The sequence below is a fragment of the Rousettus aegyptiacus genome, unplaced genomic scaffold (assembly GCF_014176215.1).
Source record: "Rousettus aegyptiacus isolate mRouAeg1 unplaced genomic scaffold, mRouAeg1.p scaffold_m13_p_1, whole genome shotgun sequence".
Lineage (NCBI taxonomy): Eukaryota > Metazoa > Chordata > Mammalia > Chiroptera > Pteropodidae > Rousettus > Rousettus aegyptiacus.
The window spans coordinates 94057207-94084495 of NW_023416284.1; the positions used below are offsets into that span (position 1 = coordinate 94057207).

Sequence of the window (27289 nt, forward strand, 5' to 3'; positions counted from 1 at the left end):
AAGCTCTCCAAGAAGCGATCCAGCAGGGCAGTTAAGAACGTGGGACAGCCTGTCTGGCTTGGAATCCCAGCTATGTCACTTGCTGTGTGCCCTTGAGCAAGTTCGCAAATCCCGTTACTGCCTTGCTCTTCGAACTATTGCCTCAGTTTCCTTAACAGAAAAATAGAAAGAATAACAATACCTGTTTCATAAAGTTGTTATGAAGAGTGAGTTCACATCTCTAAGACAACTAGAACAGTGCCTGCCCACCATGTTAAGCAAAATAAAATAAAGGTAAGGAACAGTGTGTATCACATGCTACCTTTTGTATGTAAGTAAATACATACATACACACACACACACACACATATGTGTGTGTGTATTTGAACAAAGGCACTCTGCAAGGATGAGTAACAAACAATTGGAATTCAATATAGAAAATAAGGGCAAGGGTTTATATTACAAACCTTTTTATATCATTTTGATTTTTGAACCATATGAATAAATACCTATTCAAAAGAATAAAGAAAGAAAGAAAAGAAAGAAGTTTAAGAATGTATTCTGTGCCAGTAAACTAAATCTTAGGTGATGACAGAACTAAATAGGCGTTGCCTGAGACAGACTAAAAAAAAACGGGGACATTTCCCTTTGGAAGGACAAAGGCAATGCTACATATGATCTAAGTCTATACAGTTACAAACCCATATGAGCAGGAATAAGTGGAATCCCTTCTTCGCAAAAGAAATAGGCACAGGTGTTTTTATGCTCAATAAAATAACAATATTTCATGTTTAATGATTAATTGTTTAAATAACACTTTTTATACAACGAATTCAAAATGCAGGTGTAGAACTTATAATTTATAACAACAAACTTTCTTAACACCTGTAATACTTCTAAAAGGGGGGAGAGAGAAAATATGAGGTCTACAGAAAGGAAGGAAAATAATGGGGCACTGCGGATCTGGACATGGGCAATAATAGTGAGGCCAATAGGTCGCTGGAGGTACCCAGGGAAGGGCCCAGGAGAAAGTGACCATTTTCGGTGACCTCCAGTTTGAGGACAAGGTTCAGTTTAACTCATGGAAAGAAATGCTGGAGGTTTCCCTACAGGGAGCACTGGGACCACGCACAGTGCCTCCTGCGTTCCTATGTACACCTTGGGCTCTACCAGGAGGCAATCACAGACGTTCATAGCCAGTTCCTCTGAAGAGAATAACGGTCAGTGTGTCCGCAGTTCTGCAACTAACCAGGTATAAACCAACAGTGACGGGTAAAGAGAGGGAGATGAAAAGTGTCTTCTTCCTATCTGAATTTGTGTTTCTCAGAGGGCAGAAGGAAAACAGAACTTGACATTTACATTCCTTTTACATCAAATGGTTATTCCAGAGAAAGCGCAGCAACACATGAACTCCTCCAAAGAAAACTAAGACAAAATGAGCCAGTGCATCTCTGCCTTCCTGTTGAAGATCCTGTTGAGAGAGAGAGAGATTTTTTAAGGCGATAGAAGAATCCAAAGTTAGACATTCAATATTAATATTAATTCAATCGATACCACAAGCTATAAACTATGAGCTGAAGGAGAGCATCTTGATCTGTTCTGTAATGTACACGTCCTCCACGCTACCATAGGAAGTTTTCTTCTGGACATGTTCTCCCATCTTAACCATCAGCAAATGGGGGCTCTCTTTTCAGGGCTGATAACCTCTCCCTCTGGCTTTCCTGAGCACTTCCTTAGTCTTCTCAAAGAGGCAAGGAAGTTTGCTTTGGGGTTGGAAGAATTGATAAGTCTCAGATGGATGAAGAGGGCACTGAATATAAGCAAAGTTGGAAGTGACAAAGAGCACAGCAGGTTTGAGGAGCTGTAAGTAAACGCCACTGTTTATGCAGAAACGTCAGGAGAAGAAGGCTGAGGGTCAGATACAAATGGCCTCTCCTTCAGCAGTCTAATCTCAGCACAGCTGCCTCAGCTGACTGTTGAAATGTGGCTCCTCTGCTCAATGCTCTCCAGTGGCTTAGCCTCACTCACTCAAAAGTCTTTAACAGTGACCTCAAGGCCCTAACGAATCTACTTACCACCCACCTCTCTGACCGTATCTTCTACTACTTCTCCTACTTCTCCATTACTTGGCTTCGTCCATACTGGCCTCCTCTCTATTCTTCAAACATGCCTGCCTCCTCCTGCTCTCCCCCAGATATCACTGGTCCCTCCCACACTGTATCAAGGTTTGCTCAGAAGTCACAGTCTCAGTGAGGCCTTCCCTTAATTCCTCTACTTAAAATTGTAAATCCTCAACACTCCTTATCCCTTTCCTCGCTTTATTTTTCTCCAAAATATTTTTTACTGTCTGATAAACTACTTTCTTCTTTCTTTCTTTCTTTCTTTTCTTTCTTTCTTTCTTTCTTTCTTTCTTTCTTTCTTTCCTTCCTTCCTTCCTTCCTTCCTTCCTTCCTTCCTTCCTTCCTTCCTTCCTTCCTTCCTTCCTTCCTTTCACTTGTTATTTGTTTCCCTTTTAAAATATAAATGAGATCCGAGAGTTCGGTCACTTTTGATCACTGCCATATCTCCAGTACTGAAACACAGCCTGACACCCAGTAAGTACTCAATAAATATTAGTTGACTAAATGAATGACTGAATGAATGAATGAAAAAAAGATAAATCATAAGCAGCAGGTTATGGAATTTAGACTTTGTTCTGTCGGTAACTGGGAATCACTAAAGGATTTTTGCCCTTTTATAATTGATATCAGTTAGGAAAATTGAATGAATTTCCTTCCAGCAAGGCAGACAAGAAAATGTATAGAGCACTGAGTCAGATGCTCATATATTTGAATTACAGTTTTGTCACTTAGTTGCTGAGTGACCTTAGATAGGTTGTCAAACCTCTCTGAATCTTGACTGCTTTTCCTGAAACACCTATATTGCTAATTGATAGGAGAATTAAGTGAAAAATGTAAGAGTATTTTCAAAGAGTACCTGGAGGAAATTGTTTAATAAATATTAGTTTCCCTCCCCTCTTTCTAACAAACTAAGAAATTTCCTATGAGATACTGTATCCATCAGGGTCCCAGTGAAAACAGATGGTACACTCAAATTAGGATAATTCAGGGAGTGTTAAATTAAGAGACGATCTACAAAAGGGAGGAGGGGACCGTGGGGGTGGTGCAATACCCAGGGCTGGGAACAGCAGAGTTGTTGCCATTCCTAGGCCCATAGGGACAGGCAGGGGGCGACTTCTAAAACCCAGAAGGAAAGAGTCCTTCCTGTAGAGCAAAATTTCAAAGACACATTTAAGATCCTAAAAGCGATGGAAAGACTATTTTAAAACACACTTTATATCTAGAAAAATTACATGCTCCAGATTAAAAAATAAAAGACTAGATCCTTGACTCAAAACCCTATATAACTTAATAGCAGAATAGGAGATGTTATTTTGAGCATCAAGGCCTATTTGAAAACACAGAACGATTGCTTAAGTGAAAAGAACAAGAAAGCAAGACATGTGGCAGCTCAAGGACAGCCAATTCAGCAGACAAAAATAAAATTTGGTGAGCTCCTTGCTAGGTTGTTCTAAGAGAAAGAATACAAGTTTCTTCAAATATATCAAAAGCAAGAAGGGATCTGGAGAATCAGTGTGACCACTTGATTAAACAGAGTACAAAAGGTGAATAAATGATGACTATATATAAAAGAAATGGACCAGGCCAGGTTTGAAATTCTGTTAAAGTTGTTTGGTTTAAGCCTTGAAGCAGCAGAGTAAAGCCTTCAGCATTTTAGAGCCAAACTTAGGGAAAAAATTTAAAATTATTTTCAAAATGTGCTGTGGTCTATTTAAAAGTGTTCTAAAATGCAATTTTGTGGTACAAGACAAGATAACTTTAAAAGTCCAGGTCAAAGCCAGTTTTATAAAATGCTGCAAGAAAAGCTAGGGCAGGCAAAAGGATAGACATATAGATCAATGGAATAGAATTTAGAGTCCAGAAATAAATCCTGACATTTACAGTCAATTGATTTTCAATAAGGATACCAAAGCCATTCAAAAGGGAAAGAATAGTCTTTTCAACAAATGGTGCTCAGACAACTGGATACCCACATGCAACAAAAGATTGAAGATGGACTTTTAACCCCCACCACATAAAAATTTAACTCCAAGTGAATCAAGGACCTAAATTTAAGAGCTAAAACTATAAATCTCCCAGAAGGAGCATAGCTGTAAATCTTCAAGACTTTGGATTAGGCAATGGTTTCTCAGATATGATACCCAAAGTGCTAGCAACAAAAGAAAAAATAGATAAATTGAATATCAAAATTAGAAATTTTTGTGCTTCAAAGAATACCATCTGGAAAGTGAAAAGACAACCTACAGAATGGGAGAAAATATTTGCAAATAATATACTGATAAGGAATTTATATCTAGAATATATAAAGGACTCCTACAACTCAGCAATAAAAGACAAATAACCCAATTTTTTAAATGGGGAAAAGATCTAAATAAAAATTTCTCCAAAGAGATATATTAATGACCAATAAGCACATGAAAAGATGTACAACATTAGCCATCAGGGAAATGCAAATTAACACCACAATGAGATGCCACTTCAAACCCAGTAGGCTGGCTACAGTCAAAAAGACAGTTAATAACAAATGTTGACAAGGATGTGGAGAAACTGGAACTTTTCTCCACAGTTCCAGAAACTTGTACAATGCTGGTGGGCCGCAAGTAAAGTGGTGTAGCCACTTTGGAAAACAGTCTGTATGTTCCTCAAAAAGCTAAACACAGAGTTCTCATATGACACAGTAATTCCACACCCAGAAATATACCCAAAAGAACTGAAAGCACATTTCTACACAAAAACATGTGCACACATGTTCATAGTATCATTATTCATAATAGCCAAAAAGTGAAAACAACCCAAATGCCCATCAACTGATGAATAAACAAATGTGACATACACATACAATAAAAAAAAATACTCAGCAAAAAAAAAAAAAAAAATGAAGAATTGACATGTGAGACAACAGGGATGAACCTTGAAAAAAAACATTATGCTAAGAGGTAAATTTAAGACTTGTAACTAAATTATAATTTAAAAGATAAAGGAAAAAAGAAAAAGAGGCAGATTAAAAAAAGGTTACACAGCGCAGTGACCTCTTGATTGGGTTGAGGCAAACAAAGAATAGGTGGTTGTGATTTGTCCCATTCTGGTCCTCCTTTTCAGAGAAAGCTATTAGAAGGACCCATGAGTATTCAGAGTTAGCTGATCAAGAAGCAGAAAAGTTAAACTAAAGACTTTCTTGAAATTCATAAAACACAGTCATAGGTGAAAACTTTCCTATAGAAGAAACTGTAGTATAGAAGGGAAAATGATAAATATCATGAGTATGCTGTAGAAAACGATACATAGTAAAGAGGTGTTCAACTCCAAAAATTAAAAGGGCAAAGATAAAATATATATTAACTTTTAGATAAATAGATAACATTTATTGATCATTTTCTGTGGGTCAGGCTCTGTTCTAAGTGATTGACATAGATTCTCTCATTTAATTTTCACAACAACCATATAAGGTAGGTACTGTTTATTAATCTCCACATTACAAATGAGACCCAGGGAGGTTAAGTGACTTGCCTTTCACATAGTAAATAGTCATGAGTCAGATTTTGGATCCAGTATTGGGACTCTAAAACCAGCATATTTAACCCCATACTCCATAGCTGAATATTCAAGGAGTTCATATGTGTCTCTTCTAGATATGTTAAGCTTCCAGTGTAGTAGTTAGATATGGTCCATTGAGGCCAGAAGATAAAGCTTTCAGGTGAAGTCTTCGCTGAAAGGGGTCCTATACAGAAAAATTTATAGAGGCAGGAAGGCAGGCACTCCCACCTCTCTCTGGGCCCCTGGCTCTTTGGTCCAGATGTCAAAGAGAATAGATGGTAAAAGGTGGCTACTGAGAGAAAAGGGGGTCAATTAGTAACCAATATTGTAGTGATGTGTGCATTTTGGAACCAGTGGACATGGGTTCAAGTCCCAAATCCGCAACTTACCAGCTGCAAAAAGTGGGACAAGTTACTTGACTTCTCTAAGTCATCAATTTCCTCATTTGACAAGTAAGAATAGTAATAGTCCCAGCTTCAGTGGTGGTTGTAAGAATTAAATAAAACGATACAAGTGAAACCCTTAGCATGGCTCCTGGCAAATAGCAACCCCTCAATAAGCACTAGTTATTATTACATAGCTTTAGTTTATCCTCTAAATGGAGTTAGGCTGGGAGCAAGGTTGTTACCGATCCTGCAAGCCCAGGAAGAAAGCAACATTTTATAATCCAAATTCTTATCTCGAGTTTCAATGTCTCTTCTGAATTCTAGACTGGTTCTTACGACTACTATGCAGCTTTACAACTTCTCAATCTGTATGCCTAACAAGAATTTCAGACTTTCATGTCCCAAACGGAACTCTGTATTTTCCCCCCAAATCTATTCTTTCCAGTTTTCTCCATCTCAGTAAATGACACTATCATTCATTCGGATGCTCAGGCCAAAACACTGAAGTAATGCATTCATTTTCACCTCTCACATCCAATCCATCAGCCAGTCCTGCAAGCTCTACTTTCAAAATTCATCCTCAGTCTGATCATTTCTTACCACCTCCACTGCTGGGACACTGGTCCCAGCCTTTGGGGGTCTCCTCTGCCCCTCTGATTCCTGCATATAGCCTACTCTCTGCACCACAGCCAGTCTCCATTCTAAATGTCAATCAGCTCATGGCACTCTCCTGCTCTTCCTCTCCAGAAGCTTCCCTTATACTTAGCTTAAAACCCAAACACCTACCCCCATCTCTGAGACTGAGGCCAACTCCACTCCACTCCAGCCATTCTGGCTTCCTTGCTGTTCCTTAAGCTTGTTCCTGTCCCAAGGGCTTTGTATTCGCTATTCCCTCTATCTAGAAAACTTTCCTCCCAGGTATTCCCAAGCCTCTCTCTCTCTTTTACAGTCTCTGTTCAAATATCACCTCCCCAGGGAGGCCTTCCCTGACTGTCCATCCAAAGTCACTCCTCATCACTCAGTATCTTCTAATTCGGCTCTGAGTCAGCATCCTGTCTGACTAGACTATTTACTGGTCCGTCTGCCTTACTGTCTGTCTCCCTCCTGGATTATGAGTTCTGGGACAGTAAGCTTATGTTCTGTCCTGCTCTCTGCTTTAGCTACTAGTGCCTGGAACTAAGCCTGGCATACCATAGACACTTGATAAATATTTATTTGAAGGAAATTGGTCTATCAAATGTTTTACGTGATAGTTGGTATTTATCTTGCCTTCGTTTCCTTCTTGTTTTTAGCAGTGTTGTTATTGGGGCCTTCCATTTGTGTTTTGTCTTGGGAAATGATTTGAAGGAAAGCCTGCGTATTGTCCACATTTGGATCAAAACATGAAAGAGGATATGACACTTCCTGAAGTCAGTGTGGTGGTGGCAGCAGTGATGAATAAGAAATCATCATATAACAGGTGAATTTAAGGCCAAGAAGCTGGGTCCTCAGGGGCAGCCACCCCTCCTATTACATGGTGATCATTCTCTCTCTGTTGCTGACTATAGGTTGTTCCTGAGGAAAACTAAGTTGGCTGTGGATTTCATCACCCCTAAGATTTCAAACTGTAATTATAATTCCTTCCTGTTTTCCCTTATTATCTCTTATAATAATTAGGAGAAACTAAGAAAAAGGTGGGCGTGGGACTTAGATCATACCTGTGGGTTGCTTCAGGAGGATAACTACAATTCTAGGCAGAGGTTCTCCTCCTTGACTAAGCATTCGATTCACCTGGGGTACTTTTACAACGTCTGATGCTTATGCCACACCTCATGCCAATTAAATCAGAATCCCTCAAGGTAGGGCCCAGGCATCTGTAGTTCTCAAAATTCCACAGGTGATTCTAATATGCATTCTAGGTTAAGGATATGGAGCAAAGTCTCTCGCACTTTAGTGTACACACAAATCACCTGGAGTATGTGTAGAAAGGTAGACTGTAATTCTAGCATTGTGGACTAGGATTTTGCACATCTGACCAGCTGCCAAGTGATGCGGAGGCTCCCAGTCCATGGACCACAGTTTGAGCAACAAGTGTAAGATCACATACTGGCTTTAAGTCAGGTTCACAATTTTCAGATCTAATGTTTGATAACCCAGACATCAATCCATGTGTTCTGCTAATTCCTCGGCATCCCGGCCACTTAGCAGCCATTGTTCTAGCTGTTCTTTCCTGTTACCTGACAGGCCCTTGCTGGAGAAACAAAGGTCTCACCTCTTGAACCACTCTATGATCAATGCTGTCCCCAATGTTTTTCAGCTGCATGGCCAACTTGTGTATTATTTCCTCCTGGCGATGGTTCTGGCCAATGCTATTCTCCTTGGGCTGAGGAGGTGGATTGTGATCTGCATTAACAGAAAAGAGTTCGAAAGAAATACTCCATTAACTATCTGTGAAATTAGTCACCACTAGTTACTAAAAACTGTCTTATACAATGAGAAGGATAAAAACCCATCATCATAATGATCATTGAAAAACAAAGCCTCGAATTAAAATGGATCAGTTTTGTCCAATAGACATATAATTCAAGCTATGTATTAATTTTTAATTTTCTAGTAGTAAAATCAAGTAAAATTAATTTTAGTAATATATTTTATTTATGCCAATATATCCAATGTATTATCATTACAACATATAATCAATATAAAATTATAAATGATGTTTCGCATTCTTTTTATTATATCTAAGTCTTCAAAAGCCAGTATTAATTTATACTTAATAGCACATCTCAAGTCAGATGCTAACTTTTCATTGGAAAATCTAGATCTGTATTTAGATTTCACATTTTAAAAAGTAGATTCATATATCCAAGTTTTTCCAAACATACTTGAGTTTTCCAACAAGTAAATCAAATATCAGTTTATAAACTAAATTAAAATTTAATAAAACTTAAAATTCAGCTCTTTAATTGCACTGGCCACATTTCAAGTGCTCAAAAAAGAAGTGTGATTAGCAGTTATCATATGGAATGGTGCAGGTCTAGATCTTTACAGTTTTTTAAAGCAGATTCTTCCATTTTTTTTACACGCAATTTTTCAATCAGTTCTTCCAAACCCTATGTACTTCCATCAACCAATGAGTATTTTAAAGCAACACTATGAGCAAACTGCTGTGCAGGATGCTTTGTGGGAACTTTATGAAGAATAAAAAGACAAGGTTTCTGTCCTTAAGGTATTCACAACACACTGGTTAGGAATGAAACAATTCCCAAGTGCTTTCGGAATACTGAGAAGAAGGAAATAAATTTGGGCTAAAGCACATAAAAGTATGGCTTCATAGGTATAGCAAGGTTAGCACTGAACCTATTTTGTTTCAATAAAATCTGAAGACTTTGTACCAAGAGAATAAGCCCTGTCTTCAGAGTCTGGAAGGGAGAGACACAAACATTTCAATGTGTTATAGTAAAAATAAGGTCCACACAGAGGTCAGGGAAGACATCCCAATGAAGATGATATCTGAGTTCAGTCTTGAAGGACAAAGGATAAATAAGAATTAGCCAGGAGAAAAAGAGAAAGATAGGGGCCTGAGCCAACTGGGAAGGAGTAGCAAACAGAAGATTCCAGGCAAAAGGATCAGCTGAGCAAAGGCTTTGGGGTGACAAACAGTGAGGTTTTGTGCGTAAGCTCTAAGTAGTGCTATTGTTGAAAAGCAGGGAGTGGTGGGAAACAAAGCTAATAGAGTGGGCATGAGCAAAATCATGAAGGTACAGTAAGAGGCTTGGACTTTATCCAGTAGAGCAGGGGACCCACTGAAGAGTTTTAAGCAGGAAATGACATGATCAGATTCACTTTCTATTTCCTTCCGGGATCAGAGTACAGACTGGTAGGCTGGCAAGGAATTCCTTTAGAGGCTATTGTAAAAGTTCTGAGGAGGGATGATAAGGAGTTGCCTAACAATAACTAATATGCTTACCACATGCCAGACTATACATGCATTATTTTACTGACTATTCCCTCACAGTGACTCCCATGGGGTTGTTACCCCAGTATTACAGATGAGAGAGCTGTGGTTTAAAGAGTGCTTTTAAATCTTGACTCCACCTTGGAATCCTTTTTAAATTTATTATTTATTTATATCTATTCATTCATTCATTCATTTTGGTGGCAGAGGCTTTTAAAGCTCCTAGTAGCCAAGCCTCACTCCATTCCAGTGAAATCAGAATCCTGGGAGTTGGACCAAGCATCAGTACTTTTTTCAAGCTCCCAAGGTGGTTCCCATGTGAAGCCAAGTTTGAAGACCGGTGGTTTAGAAAATGGTTGAGTAGCTGCCTAGCACTGAAAGACAATGAGTGTGAGAGGTAGGATTTAAACCCAAGTCTGTCTGGCTGTAAAGTTCATGCTCTTAACCTTAGCATACAGAGCCTGAACTAAAGCAATATTAATAGGGGTGGAGTGGTAACGCAATCTATAAATATTTAGGAAGCAGAATAGGTCAGAATTGGGTAACGGATTAGATGACAAAAGTGAGGAAAAGGGAAACTCCTATTTTTCCAGTGTGGCACTGAAAGAGAGATGGCATCATCTGCCTATACAGGAAATGGGGGTCAGGGAAGGACTTGTACGGAGGGCAGAAAGAGAAAGAAAAACATTTGAGTTCATTCATAAACTTGAGGTACCTGTAGGACATCTTAGCAGGCATCTGGATAATATTTGAAACTTGGGATGTCAGAACTTAAGATAAAGATTTAAAAGTCATTGTTTATTCATTTATTCAATAAAAGTGCAGGAGACTGAATGAGATATTTTACAGTGTATACATCTGATGACAGAACCTCTATATAAGATTGATGGTTAACAAGGTAGGCAAAGGAACAAAAGTTCACAAAAAAAATGCCAGAGAAAGAATAGTGAGAGAGGATAAAGTGAAATCATGAAAAATGGTGTTTCCTAACCATCTTTCAATAACTGTTAAAAATTTCCTTCTAAAATGCACAAGTGGATATTATACTTCTTTAACTATGGTATATAGAATATAACTGTGTGTGTATTGATGATGATGATTATGATGATGATGATGATGATGATGATGATGATTCAGAATCCTGAAATACACCTTAAGGTCCTTTTATTGAAGATGTTAATCACTGTCTGACTTGCCCACACCACCTTCCAAGAGAGTCTGTCCTGTTGCCTAAGCAATCAAGTTCTTTCCTACATGGCCCTGCCCAACCCCTGGCCACAGTTCATTGCATCAGAGAAGGACATCTGACTCGGAAAGTAATAATCTACTGGCTACCTAGATACTCAGAACCTAGTCCCAAAAGAGAACTGGGTCTCTTCCTCTCTGTTTAGTGTAATATCCTGAGTCTTCAGAAGGTTAAAGGAAGAGTTGGCAGTGGAACCAGGAAGGCCACAGGATTATGTCGGGCCCAGAATAAATCTAAGTCATCTGTAACTCAAAATTATGAAGGGGAAGAAAACTTTTAAGCAAACATGCTCTTAAGGTTTTAAAAGTGCTCTTCCACTGCCAGCTATAATATGAATATTTTATTTTCTCTTACGATAGTCATCCTTTTATAATCTCAATTGTGTTCACTAAAAATAGAGGTATAGGGACTTCTAGTTCAAGACTGGCCTCTCGTTTCTCCTAATTCCTCCAAAACTCCACCAAAAAAAGAGAGTATAAAAAAGAATAAAACCATAATAGTGAAGAGAATGGGAGGCAAGATCAACATCAGATGAGCTGTACATATTTCTAGAAGAAAGAAAGCAGATGAGACATGATATAGACAAATGAGCCACAAAGAGGAAGCACTAAGAACCTACCACAGAGCCTCCTGAGGCTAGAAGCCCATCTAAACACCAAGACCCAGAGGCTGGGAGAAGGAGACACGCCATTGACTGGAAGTCTGATGGGGATCAACTGCACCACGTGGTACCCTTGACATCCCAGCCCACTACACCTAGCACAGGTATCAGGCAATCAATCAATCATCAATCAATCAATTTGAAAAACCCAGACCACTCTTCTCTAATGGAAGAGAACAAATCTTACAGAAAAAGCCGAAGCTTCTTTATGAATTCTGGTGCCTCAGATTAAAGCCAGCTCCCTAACTCAACTCCCTAAAGACCCCATCCCTCAACTCAGAACCTCCCTATGCCTCATTTGAGTCCTCATTCACCAGGAAGCCCTGGAGAGGCAGTTAGGCATAGTGGTGAAAATTTGAAGCCAAATCACTTGGGTTCAAATATAAAATCAGCTATAGATAAAACTATGTAACCTGGGGCAAGTTACTTAATCTCTCTATGCCTTGGTTTCTTCAACCATAAAATGGGAATAGTAATGTATTATTTCATCAATTCTATGATTTTTTTTAATGCCTCCCAAATCAGAATCTGATTATAATCTGTGGCATGTCATATTTCAAAAGCATTGTTTACCTTTTTAGGAGTAAATATAAGAATGTTACATCTTACAATTGATGGAATATTAAACTTAATGAAATATTACAGTAACTACTTCATAGAGGAGTTATGGAGATGATTGAGTTAATATAATTAGCCTGCATAGGACAGTGCCTGGAACATGGATAAACAGTATATAAATGTTAGCTACTGCTACCACCTGGGAAAACATCCCTACTCACATTACAGCAGACAAAAAACTCACCAGCTACCCAGTCTATTTCTTTAAAAATAACAAATAATCACAAGGCAATTGATAGAACCACAGATTGAAAGAGGGATACCAGACAAACAAACAAAATGGTAATCCTGAAGAAAACAGACACAATTCAGAGAACAGAAGAGAATGTTTACAAATTCTAATGTGCATGTTTAGAGAGATTTAAGAAAATATCACATTCACAAAACAAAAAAGGGTACTATGAAAAGAAGAATAATCCTAGAACAAATTATTTCAGGTTTTAAAAATGTGATTACCAAAATTAAAAATATAATTGATGGTCTGAAAAAATAAAGTCAAGAAAATCACTCGGGGGGGGGGGGAACCATTAGAAGTTGGAAAAATATGAGAAAAGACAGGTGATATAGAAGACCAGTTTGGAAAGACCAGCATCTGATTAATACGAGTCTCAGAAAGAGAAATAGAGGAAATCATCAGAACAAACAGTTTAAGACAGCTCTCCAGAGATGAAGGACACCAAACTTTAGATTAGAAGTCCCCCCAATACACACACAAACAGTCCCACCAAGTTCTCAGGACAACAAAAGGGATATTAAAAGCCTCACCTCTAAAGAATATTGAAATTTCAAAACACTAAGCATAAGCGGTTGCTAAAAATCTCCAGAGAAACAGATTAGTTTGGCAGCTAGCTTCCTATCAACAATGGATAAAAGAATATAGTGACACAATTAATACCCTCAAGGGTTTTATAAAAATTATTTTTGACCTAGAATTCAATGCCTAGCTAAACTCTCAGTGATATATGAGAGGTGAATAAAGACATTTGCAGATATGCAAGGACTCAGATAGTTTTTCTCTCATTCACAATTTCTCGGGAAGTCTTTTGAGGAAGCATTCCAGTAAAACAGAATACAAATATGACTAAACAAAGATAAAAAGACAGAATATTTAGTGAAGGGAAGTCCCAGGATGATAATAGTGCAATGGGCCTAGGAAGTAACTAGATTGGCGCAAAAGAGCAGCTCTAGAAGGGGAGTCCCCAGGGGACAGGGAGATTTGATAGAAGAGATAGTATGGCTGAAAATTTGGGGAAACTACAAATCATGCGGGGGAGGGGAGGAATGGCAATGAGAAAGTCCAGAAAACAATAAAAAGTCATACAGAAAGTTTATACTCCAAATATGAAGCAAATTAAAATGTGGCTTACATTTAAACTGAAGGAATTATGGGGTTTTTTTAGAATGTTATTCCTCTGTGTTAAACTTTGAAGTACTTTACCCACATGACAAGGTATAATTTTAAGCAATCACAACTTTAGTCACACTTCATTACTGGGAGGTAATTATTCTCAGGGAACATCATTCCAGTACATAACAGTTTTTACTGCTTGTAGGCACCACCTCTAAATGCCAGACTCTTAAGGGAATTTGACGAGCATGTTTGCACAACCTTTTATTTTTGGAATAGCGATATGACAGGTAAACAAAAATGAGGAAGAGGGTAGAAGTCTTGGCCTCTCCACATGTGGGACCATCTGCTTCCAGATTGGAAAACACATAACCCCCTTTTTCAGAGACAGACTAACTCACCAGAACTCAAGGCTTCATCTCAAACTCAATGTGATCTCTTCTTTTAATTGAGTAAAGTGGTTTCTTTTAGGAGGCCTTCAGGGCAATAGCTAGTGCTTTAAATTCAATCACTTTGAATATGTAAATCTTTCAAATACAAAATCAACAACAGTTGCCCCATCTCAAAGGACATGCCCTCTCATAATCAATCAAACATATTATAGTTGAATGTTCTATTCCTAACAATACCCACTCTGAGTAATAATTTCAAAATAATTTTCTTAAATTTAGCAGAACCACTAATAAACCTCTGAAAGGCTCAAAGTCTCTTAGCAAGGACAAATTTATCCTTTAAAAAGCATTGCTGGTATTACCCAGGACTGAAGTATGACAAAAGAGATTTGGTCATGTAGTAGAAATGAAAGGAAGTTTGCAGGATAGTTAAGTGTGAATTTGAGCTACATTACTAGACTTGGCATCAGTTAGTATAGACTCTTCTTCTGAGCAATACCCTGATGAAAACAAACAACAACAACAAAAATGAGAGTAAAAGGCAGTAGCAAGAGGAGATATGTTAAAGGAATTTTCGAAGATGAGAGTAGGTTTATAAGTTGAAGAAACGAATTAGATCAGAAGTAATGGAAAGTAGAGATAGTACAGGGCAAATTGTTGAAGCAAAGTGTCAGAGGTTTAGGAGGAATGAGAATGAAAACACAGGGAAGGATGACCTTTGAACAGGAGGGGCATTTCCCCTTCCTTTGAGATCGGATAGAAAGAGATAAGGTGTGATGCTCACTTAAGGAAGTCTGGAGCAAGGAGATAGGAGATTCTGGTGTTTACCCATGATGATATCAATTTTGTACATGAAGCAGAAAATTAGGCCAACTGCTGAGAGAGGTGGGGGATGCCGAAGTGGCTGAAAGCAGTCTCTAGTAGAAATGGAAGAAGAAAACTGAGCGGAGTTGTATAACAGGAGGTGAAGACATCCATCGTCCCTTACCCCATTCCAAGAAAAAAAAAGAAAAAATATGTATTCAGTCTTGATATGCATTCTCTTTCCAGCTGGCAAAGGCCCTAAACTTGCACCTAAAGGAAAGAAAAATGTACCCTCTCCTTTTATAGGGGAAGTTTCAAGTCTTGGCTCAGTTGCTTTCTAATTTCCTGTTCTTAGGCAAGTTACTTAGCTTCTTTGTGCCTCAGTTTCCTCATTTGTTAAAAGGAAGTTTAATATTATTATGAATATTAAACAATGCTGATCATAAAGTGCCTGGTTATACAAAAAGCCATAATTATGTCTTAGCTACTATTACTGGACTTGGTGTTAGACAATATTTATATAGATACAATAATGTAAACCAAAGTTACTGGTTTTTAACTTTTAGAATTTACTGATGGACGAAGCATGGAAGAGTTGGTTGTGACTGGAGGTCAGACTATAAATGATAACAACTTCGACCACATAAAATAAAAAGGTATAGAGGACAAATAGTGGACTGTGGAAAGCTGAGTACAAAGAGGACAGGGAAGTTGGTATCTTTATCTTTTAAAATGGTGAGTCGCGATAATGCTGAAAATACATTAAATAAAAAACAGGAGTTTAAATTATTTAAGTTTACAAAAACAGAAAAACAAAAGTATTAAAATAATAATTGTCAAACATAAAAAGAGAGGGTGTAGTATGAGCTAAACTTCATCTGTAATGTCAAGGAATCAATGGATGGCATCAATTCGATGAACCAAGAGATAAGAGAATACACACAATTATTTAAAACAGTGATTCTCAGCTCTGGCTGTACATGACTATCAACTTCCAGGCCTTAAAAAAAAAAAAATTGTGTTGGTCTGGAAATAAAGTTATACATACATGTTTTTAAAAAGCTCCCCAGGTCAAAAGGGGTCAAATATGTGGTGACCGAAAGAAATCTACCTATGGGTGGTGAACACACAATACGATATGTATGCCTTACTGTTGAATTCTACACTTGGAACTTACTGGATTTTGTTAACCAATGTCACCATAATAAAAAAATATATAAATTTAAAAAATGTGAATGATGATGAAAATAGAAATAATAATAAAGTCCCTTTGGGGCCTGAAATTAAATAAATAAAATCTCCCAAAGTGCTTCTAATATACAGCCATGGTTGAGAATCTTGATCTAGAAAACTGGAAAACATAGCCAATTAAATAGTTGCCTTTCTGGGAACAAGACAGTGGGATGGGGTAGGAGTGAAAGAGAGAGACTGAATACTGACTTTGCATTCATTCATTCATTCATTCAACTAATATTTATAGAAGGCTTTCTATGTGCCAGGCCCTGCTTTAGGCCCTTTCACCATAAGCGCTCCTGTACTAGTATATTTGTTTTTTTGAACATGAGTTGCTTTGATTAAAACAATGTAATGCAACAAAAACACAGCATCATTACTATTACTCAAATCCACACTTTAAAATACATTGGGCAACTAGCAGGAACCACTGTTACCTAAGTGGAAAGGGCAGCCACTTACACTGGGTGATATAGTTGGAAAAAACAACTATTCACAAGGCAGCAGCCAGAGAGCAAGGTGACTGGGAAAAGACAAAGCAAAGAGTGCCTAAGGGTGACCTGCTTCACCCCGCTGACCACCAGACACTACTGAGCCAGGCTGCCCAGCCGAGTTTGAAAGTTAAGAGCTCTGAAGGCAATGGTCCTCAGAGTTCCAGGAACCTACAACGGAGTAAAGAGTGGGAGAAAGGATAAGAGGGGGCAGAAAGGGACAAAGTCTCAATGCATTAATTCACCTCGACCAAGGGTAAGCCCCTAAATAGGCAGCTTAAATAATAGGTGAAATATATGGACCTTTAATCATAATTGCAACCTTATTGCCTGTCAATTCAGTTTCTATTCTTGTTTTCAAAAATATCTTGAAACATACACATACTATCTCACCTCAAGCCATTTTGAAATAACACATTAATGATTAGTTGACACCCCAGCAAGGATTATTTGACAATTACCTAAGAAAAAGTGAAAGCACCAGTGAGGGCTGACAGCTCATCCAGGAGAGAAGGTACCCAGAGAGAAGAAAAGGGAACAGAGTAGGGAGACCCTCCAAACAAATGTCACCTACTTCAAAATGGGTTTAGGGCCAGCTCTGACTGTGCCAATCAAAGCATAATGATTTGCAAGTATTTAACTGATTAACTGTCACCTGGGAAATACAAAATCTAGTATATTATCTGCATTAGAAAGATGGATTACAAGAGAGACAAAGAAAAAAGAACCTGGAGATCAGATGCAACAAAGGATCAAGTGTGGTGTGCCAAAAATAAGAGGTGTGTTTTGCATTCTGGATCTCAACATAATAATTATTTATAGTTTGTGCGTGTCTGACCAACTAAATGGTGAAACCCTTGATGACATGTATCTATTTCATAACTAGCTCAGTGCTCTACCCATAGAAAATACTCAACAGATTTTGTTGATTATGATTGTAAAGATGCAAGTTTATCTAAAGATAACGCTACTTTTTAGTTTGTCTTAAAGTCAGTGCTCCTTTCATTTAAAGTTGTAAAATAGCAACAATAATACACATTTACATATTTAAACTTTTGGTATAGAATCTTATTAAAAGCTTAGAGATACTCTCACAATAAATAGTGGCATTGTAAATTGGCACAACACCTCCAATGGGGAGCAATGTATCTATTTACCAAATTTTACAAGTGCAAATATGTTCAAGGTTATTTGTTGTAGCATCGTTTTCAATATTAAATGATTGGAACAACCCAAATGCACATTGATATGAAACTATGTAAATAAATGGTGGTGTATCCACACCATGGAATATTATGCAGTTAATAGGAACGAGGAAGCTCCCTAAGAATTAATGCAGAAAGATCTCCAAATCTTGTTAAGTGAGAAAGCAAGTAAGAACAGGCTATTTACTATGCTACCTTTTGTCTAAGAAGAGAGGGAATATAAAAATCTATACACACAATTGTTCATATTTGCATAAAATACTTCTGGAAGGATACCCAAAAATCTAAGAACAATGGCTGCCAATGGTAGGAAGTGATGAGAGTGGGAACTAAGCACATGAGAGATAATCTTACCTTTGAAACATATCACAAAAATCACTGCCTCTTAGATACCTATTTTTTATCCTTTGGAGGATTTTTTTAAATTTATTTATTTTACTTAGTTTCAAGTATATGGTACATTAGTTAGACATCTATATAGTTCATAAAACGATCTCAATTGCTCCCTCCCTTCCATGACCCTCCACCTAGCCAACCTGTTAATGCTAACTGCATTCCCTATGCCGTGCTCCCCATCCCTATGACCATCCATTAGCTACTAATTTGTACTTTTTTAACTCTTCACCCCATTCTCTCAATTCCCAAACCCCCCTCCTCTCTGTCCAACACCAAATTGTCCACTTATTTGTGAGTCTGTTTTTGATTAGTTTGTTCTTTATATTCCTTAGAGTCCACATATAAGTGAAATCATATAGTGTTTATCTTTCTCTGCCTGACTTAAAAACCTTCTAGGTGCATCAGAGCAATATCTTTTTCCATCCCCTTCCTTTTCATATGTAGAGGTCTTGTTTTATCCTTTTAGCCACTCTATCTTTTCCATTTAAGGTACTTATTGATAGGAATAGAGCACTTAATTTTTTTCCATTTAAGGTACTTATTGATAGGAATATAGTTGTTACCCTTCTTTATTCCTGTTTTTGAAACATTTTTTTTTTTTTTAAAGAAGTCCCTCCAACATTTCCTATAATACTGGCATAGTGGTGATAAATTCCTTTAGTTTATTTTTGTCTGGGAAGCTCTTTTTCTGTCCTTCAACTCTAAATGAGAGCTTTTCTGGATAAATTATTCTTGGTTGTAGGTCCTGGGTCTTCATTCTGTGGAATATTTTTTGCCAAGCCCTTCTGTCCTGCAAAGTTTCTTTTGAGAAATCAGCTGCCGGTATTATGGGTGCTCCCTTATAAATAATTATCTGTTTTTCTCTAGCTGCTTTGAATATTCTTTGTATTTAAACTTTCGTATTTTAATTATGATGTGTCTTGGTGTGGACCTCTTTGGATCCCTGATTTTTGGAATTCTCTGAGCTTCCTGGGGTTTTATGTCCATTTCCTTCACCAGTTTAGGGAAGTTCTCCATCATTATTTCTTCAAATAGCTCCTCAACATCTTGATTTTCTTCTGTTATAACAATCAGATGAATATTTGGAGCCTTAATAGTGTCCCATGTCCTCCTTAAGTTATTTTTATAGTCTTGGCACCATTTTTCTTGCCATTCTGATTGAGTGTCCTAATTAGCTTTCCTGTCTTCTAGATAGGGCATTTGATCCTTCTCTTTATTCACTTTGTTTATTCCTTTGTTTATTCTATTTAATATACTTCTCATCTCAGATAATGTGTTCATTTCAGACTGGTTCCCTTTAATAATTTCCATTTCCATTTTTATATTTTTTATCTCTTTGTTGATATTCTCTACACTTCCCAAAAGTTCAAATGAGCATCTTTATAACCAGTGTTTTGAATTCTGATTCTTTGGCTCCATTATATCTGGATCTCTGTTCTGTTCTCATACGGTTTCTGCTTCTTTGTCTTCCCATTTTGGCTGCCTTTCCATGTCTGTTTCTATGCACTAAGCAAAGCTCTTAAGTCTTTCAGTCTTATTAGTGTGGATTTGTGAAGTAGGTGTCCAAAGGTACAGTTCAGCTGGAGGCCAAATTTAGCCCAAGCCTTTACCCCTCCAGGGCCACCTGTTAATATTCAGCAAGCAATCCACAGGTGCTGTGCTTACAGTTGCCTCAAAAGGCCACACCAGAAACCGAGGCTAGCTGCCTCCAGTTTGAGTCTTGGCACTGCTCGGCAAGGAGCACCTGACTCGCTGAGGATATACCTGGGTGTGGCTTGGGTGGTGCCTCAAGTTGGGGGAGGCAGGGTTTCAGGGAAATCCTCTTGGTGGAGCGACCTCTGTTACCCAGTTTGATGACTTCATTGGCTATGATGGCGCTGTATCTGCACACTGGGAGGTGGGAGGGGAAGGCCTCAACAGGGAACAATGGATACCACTGGCACTTCTGTACAGAGTGAGTCTTGCTTTGGCTCTGACTCAGACAATGTTTCCCTGTAAGTCCCTGGTGCCCCCTGCGCACAGCTGAATCGGCACTGGTGCTCAGAATGAGCAGGTCCGTCACTGCAAAAATTCACTCACGGACACGGCCCCTTTAAGAAGCTTCTGCTGCTGCCACAGCCTCCCTCTCACTCAGGGAACTGAGACAGGGCGGCCCCATGTCCTAGCCTGTCCTATGTTCTGCCATTGCAGGGTGATTTCTTGGACTTCTCCCTAGATGTATGTCTTGTTCATCTAGATCCCAGGCGACCTTTCCTTGCTACTGCTCCTTATTACTGTCACAACTTTGATTTGGTCACCAGAGGGATGAACAGAACCTCTATCATCTACGCCATTGTTTTTCTCCTCTAGATGCCTTTCTTCAGTCTTCCAAAATAATGTGATCTCTCAGTGCTTTGAATATCTTTATTACTTTTACTGCTATTGAAATACATCATAGTCTACAGTTAGTTATAATCACTGCATGTTTTTATTATGTAAAAGAACAGATGATAATGAATATTAGATCTGTATATTAGTATACTTATCTATTGCATAAACATTGCCTATAGGTTACAAGTTACATCCTAAAATTTGGAACCGAAAGAAAAAAGAAGTGTCTTCTGAGTACTAAGAGGCAAGATTGATGTACGTATAGTGGAAATGGTTAAGATGGGCAGATCTCCCTTGCATGAGCTGCTCCCTTTGCCTGCAACTTCCACCTCACTTAACCCCTTCAGGTTAGGGTCCAGGGTAACATCTTGAGGGAAGCCTTCTCAAACCTCCCTGCTAGGTCAAAGCTCCCTACAGCATCTGGATCTCTTCTTAGAACTTACATTATATCTAACAGTGGTATGTGTAATTAAGTACTATGTGCTCCAGGAGGGAAGGGGCTGTTGCTTTTTTGTGCACCATTGTCACCCTAGTACCTAACACAATGCCTGACATATAGTATGTCCTAGTGCTTTTTTGAATGAATAGACAAAAGAAAATGTTTCCTAGAGGAGGATGGGGACAGTTGGTGAGCCTTAGAAGAACAAAGAGGCAAAATGAGCATTTAAGCACTCTCAAAGGGTGATAACAGCTGAATTACTGGACTTTACTGACTTCTACAATTATATATCCCATTTATAGTACTTACACACGCACAAATATATAATGTAGGGTTTTTAAAAAACTCTTCCCTTTCCAGTCAATAATTATTACATTTTTAGACGTGGGCAGGGTCTCTTCTTGCTTTTACTCATTTTTGCTTTCCAAGAGTTTCTAATTTCCCTAAATGACAAATCAAACGGGTTTCTCTGGACTTCCCAAGATCCTACCCAACCCGTCAACTTTTCTAAGAAAAAGTAGCTTTAAGTTCCCCACACAAATATTGTTTCTTTTCCCCCCAGAGTTGTTCAGATGTGTAGACTTACCCAAAGTCACAGAGATAAATTTTGGTGTCGGCTAGCCACTTTCCAGCTAATAATGGCTTTTGATTCCCATTTGCACTGTGTCGCAGGTCATGACAAAAGCCACTGAGGGGATAAGGAGACCTTCTCAATAATCAGCTTCCTCACTAAGAGTTTTACTTTGGGCAGTGCTTAGGGCTCTTTTTTTTTTTTTTTTTTTTTAAGGTTCCGGGAAGGGTGGCCTCCCCGGATTCTCCAAGCAACCTCCTGCACCTCCACAACCCCGGACCCGCTACACCGCCCAAGTCCATTCCCTTGCGGTAAAAGCGCGCGCTCCGCAGGGCAGTTTCGCGGTAAAGGTCACGTGGGCGCGCTTGACCAATGGAGAGCATGCACGGCGCTAGCGGCGGCCCGAGGTGGTAGCCGGCGTGAGCAGCCGCGCGACTCAGTTGCTCCCAGGCACTCAGGGGAGCTGGAGGCGAGGGAACCGGGTACCGGGAATACACTGCCCGGCGCCTCCCATTACCCTAGACTTAGTGTTCACGACGCCGAAATAACACCGGGTCCCTCTCACACTGCTCCCTTCAGTCTGCACATCCCCGTTTCTTCAGCAATATCATAAAATATGAGAGAAACGTACTGCTTCCTCCTGGGCCAGGAACAGTGTGGAAAGGAAAGGGGAGGCTTGTGTTTGCTACCACAATTAATTGGGGGATCCGCCGTTGTATGCACACTGGTAGTCCACCAGGCTAAAATACCAGTCACAAAGAAGATTTTACATACACAGTAAAACGAGAGTTCTAGGCATGAAAACAAACATAGATTAAGTTGTTCCTCTATAAATTAAAGGTAGTAGCATTATTAATTCTTCGCCCCGTTTCTGCTTTTGAAGTGAAACTGTAATTAGGAAAGTATTTTGGGTAAATGCGACAACTGCCCGAGGGCACCTCAGAAGGTACCCATCAGCGTCACCAGGAATCTGAGGATCTAGCGGTACAGTGAGTGTGAAAACATATTGGAAAAGGTTTACAATGAAATACAAGTTCTAGAATAATATTGATGATTGCACACCTTTGTGAATTTACTAAAAACTACTGAATTGTGAGCTTTAAAATGTCAAACTTTATGGCACATGAATTAGACCTCGATTAAAAAAAATGTTCTAGAAGGTATTCACAGGTGATCTAATCTCAGGCTTTGAAAAATAATTGACACTTGCACAGATGAAAATACGAAGTTTTAGTCAATTGAGTTATTTCTGTAAAATGGATACTATATTTGAAATTTCAGGATGCTTGAAATTTCCACTTTCTCAGTTGCATATAATTCTTTTAAAATTGGAGATTATGTTGAGATTAGTTTTAATAATTCCTTTCAAGTGTCTAGCATATTTTTAACCTAAAAACTCATAAATTTGACCCCAACACTCTTTATTGCTCTTGAAAACATAAGACTTCGATTATCCAACATTCTGGAATGTTTAAGAATCATACTTTTTTGCAAAACAAAATTTCAAGTTTATCTTTCCTTCATGTTCTTTCCTGTATTGGCAAAATCAAGAAGGAGCATAAATTGAATTCTTCCTACCTTAAGAAGGCAGGTATTGTCAGGTCAAGTTTAAAGACAAATATTTATTAAAAGATAAATTTGATCTAAATTATTTTATTTTTTTAAGTGATAAGCAGGATAGCTTTTAATTTTAAAAGTACAATTCACAATAGAAACATGATTAAACATATGTAAACAGTTATAAATATTTATGAGCCTAATAACTAAATTTGATCTATTTTAGTCGATTTGGGATCATCTTAATTAGCTGTCACATCAATGATTCAGGGCTAATATAAACTAAGAGATTAAATACCATGAAGCAAAGTCAGCCTTAGATTTTTACCATCTAGCACTTCGATGAATAGATTTACCACTATCTTCCTACAGTTAAATGATTAAATAATCTATTTAATGTCCAAATGTATGACCTAAATACCAAGGGAAATTCATGCTAAGTAGAATATTTCTCTTAGTGCAATACAAATAATATCTTACCGCGGTTCCTTGACATGGCCGAAACTGGCTGGTTGCTGGCAAGTCGGGTCATGTATGCCTTCTGAAAACTGTATTTCACCCACAGTGATTTGCAACAATTTGTTACTTTGGGAGAGGGATTCAGAAGTTCTTTAGGTTCACAAACAATGGCATCATGTTTATTCTGCTTCATGTTTTTTCCCTGTTGAAAAATATATTTTCAGAGGATTTCTCAGTATATGTTTGGTATGTTAGATGAATATTGATGTTCTAACAATACAAGCAGCTTTTATTCCATATATAAAAGGGTCATGGATTTGGGTGGAAGATGGAACAGGGTGATCTCTAAGGTCTTTTTAAACTTAATAAACATCTTTCTGTGTAGGTTGGTCTTTAGATCTGCTACACCACCCCACATCCTCATTTCCCAGCAGTTTTTCTTCATCTTTTCAATAGCCACATTCCTTCCACAGAACCGTCTAAATTAGTACACGTAGAAAAAGACAAATTTGTGTAGCTGAAGAAAAATAGATCAAAAATTTAGAGAGGTAGGGAGGGTTAGAGATGGAATACATTCTTTGTCCTAATTTAGTGTGTGTGTGTGTGCGTGTGTGTGTGTGCGTGTGTGCGTGTGTGTGTGTGCGTGTGTGTGTGTGTGTGTGTGTGTGTCCTCCCCAGAATGATTCTCTTTTTAATCCTCCGTATACACAGACCATAGCTACAATTGTTACAGATATTAATGAACGCTATTTTCCTGACCTTTCTTGTTTTCTAATATTGTAGAACCAATCCAATAAGTTAAAGAATTGTGCTAAGACTTTCATTGTCTATCAGTGCACCTCATTTTCTCAACTTAAAAGTTGGCCACAGAGTCTTACTTTCAACTTTACCTGCTAAATCTAACCAGTTACTGGAAAGGAAAGGAATGAATAAGAGAGGTCAGACCATAAAGAACTACTAAAGAAGGTAACAGGGGAGGGCTTCAGGAGTCTTAGATCAGCACTGTCTAATAAAAACATGTGAATCACATACGTAATTTAAGTTTTCTAGTAGCTACATTAAAAAAGTGAAAGAAAGGTAAAATTTTAATACTATAGTTTAACTAAATGTATCCCAAAATAAATCCAAAAATGATCATTTCAACAGGTAATATAAAAATTATTAAAATATTTTACATTTTCATTAAAGTAAGTCTTCCAAGTCTGGTATGTATTTCACACTTAAAATATATCTCAGTTTGGACTAATCACATTCTGAGTGCTCAGTAGTTACATGCGGCTAGTGATATACTGTATTTGACAGTAATAAACAGTAAAGCTGTATTTCAGTATTAGAAGAAGCAAGAATTGAAAAGAAATTACTCTGAAAGAAAGGAAATACGTGGCTATCTCAGCTATACAAACCAAGGCAGGGAAATCATCAGGTAGACTTCTGACTCATCATTCACCAAATGTACCACATTTTCCAGTGTAGAATGCTACTTCAATATTTCAATTATTGTAATTTGGACCAGATTAGGGGAAATTGAGCTGTGGGATGAAGGTTTGTGAGTTCCTGAGCATCTTTGGTGCCTTCGGCATCCTAACCTTTTAATTATACTCATCAGCCGAACTTCTGACCTTAATTTGATGTCTCAAGTAAACTTTCCATTGGGAAAAGATCATACTCTCTAGCTAATACATCAGAGCCAGATAAGCCCTGGAAAAAAACTATTAAATTACTAAATGGGAAAAGTTGATAGTCAAGATGCAGTTACTAGGTGAGGTTCTTTTCTGAAAGACCCAGCTGACAGATTTACCCATCAACTCATTTTGAAACTGTCATTTTGTACTAGTTATTTACATGGCATTGCTAGAGAAATGAGAGTAAAATGTCTAACCATGGTCTTTTAAAATAAATGATCAAAAGAATGTTGGACTCGACTTTCCCCAAATAGGTTTTTATTATGATACAGTATTCCCAAACAATTCTGCAGGATGTTAAGAGGTATTTATTGAAAAAAATAATACTAGATTTTTCATCTAATATTTATTTTTAAATATATGTAATAAAAACTTTTTTATGTAGTTGTTTGTATTATTGGAAAATTTTCTTCAGGAAATGGTGTGCCTACCTGAAAATACCAGGAAATCCCAGGATTCACAAAAGCATGATGATGGGTTTGCACATGGAAGCCTCAGCAAACATTGATCTGATGTATGTGGTCTATTTAACAATCACTGGTTTATGTTTGGTATTATGTCTTATTATTTCAATATATATAGATATTTTTCACTTTATAAAGTTATTTTATCTACTTTGTTTGGAGGTTGTTCAGATATAAAGTTTTAAATATTTGAGAAAAGTTTTTATCATTTCTTTCAGCAATTAATTCATCTATGGGTTCACATGTTGCTTTCTGTGTGTGGTAGGCTAAGTAATGGCCTCTCCCCAAAGACATCCACATCCTAATCCCCAGACTTGTGAATATTTTACCTTATATGGCAAAATGAACTTTGCAGATATGATTAAATTAAGGCTATAGAACCAGAAATTATCCTGCATTATCTGTACCCGAATTAATCATATGGGTCCTTATAAGAGGGAGGCAAGAGGGTCAGAGTCAGAGAAGGACATGTGACAATGGAAGTAAAGGTCAGAGTGATGTGAGAAAGGGTCTATGAGCCAAGGAATGTGGGCAACCTCCAGAAGCTAAAAAAGGCAAGGAAACTGAAGAATGTAATCCTGCCAAACCATTTTAGACTTTTGACCTCCAGAACTTGTAAAATAATAAATTTGTATTGTTTTAGGCCACTCAGTCTGTGGTAATTTGTTACAGCAATAGAAAATGTATACACTGTTAATCTGAGTACATATTATTGTTGGTACATTATAATTTTAAAAGTGTTCATTGTAAAATAAATTTGGAAATAGATGAGTCTATATTATAGTATAGTTTTCCATAAAAATAACTAGATAATAATAATAACTAGAATTGTTGAATTCTAAATAACTACTTATTGGTGGTGGGAACTGTAAATTAAGCTACAAATCTTTGTAGTAAGAAATATATGTTGGTCAACAATGAAAAAAAAAATTATATTGATCCCCTACTGAATACGAGGCATTGCACTAGACACTGGAAATACAGTCAACAAGATAGAAATGGTCCCTTCCCCGATGGAGGTGACAGCCTAGCAGGGGAAATAGATGTATATATTTAATTAGTCATGGTAGGGGTTATGAGAACATATCATGGGGAGTGGACCTAAGCTAATCTAGGTGGTCAGGAAGGACTCATCTAGGAGTGATGTTCAAGCTGAAACCTAAAAGATGACTTGGAATTGGCCAGGAGGGAAGTTGAAGAAGGAAATAAGAACAGCTCAGCTGAACACCCAATGCAAAAGTCCCAAGGCAGTAAAGAATTCAAGGCATTTGAAGAACTAAAAATCAGTGAAGACTTTCCAATTCAGGATAGTTGAGTTCTCTCAAAAATAACAAGGAAGAAAAGAAAAACCAGAAAACAGATTTCATCTTTATTCAACTGTGAGTCACCCTAAACCA

The 27289-nt window shown here is 37.8% G+C and overlaps 1 protein-coding gene across 1 annotated transcript in view; it reads right to left on the reverse strand.

Moving 5' to 3' along the window:
• Positions 1 to 539: 539 nt before the first annotated feature.
• The window catches only part of PXT1 (peroxisomal testis enriched protein 1), a 39317-nt gene continuing 12567 nt past the window's right edge, over positions 540 to 27289 (reverse strand). The window contains exons 2-4 of the mRNA XM_036239422.1: positions 23768 to 23948; positions 8271 to 8401; positions 540 to 1450 (exon numbers count right to left, since the gene is read on the reverse strand). Coding sequence (XP_036095315.1) covers positions 1346 to 1450; positions 8271 to 8401; positions 23768 to 23939 — 408 coding nt within the window. The 5' untranslated portion in view covers positions 23940 to 23948 and the 3' untranslated portion in view covers positions 540 to 1345. The remainder of the gene's footprint in view (positions 1451 to 8270; positions 8402 to 23767; positions 23949 to 27289) is intronic.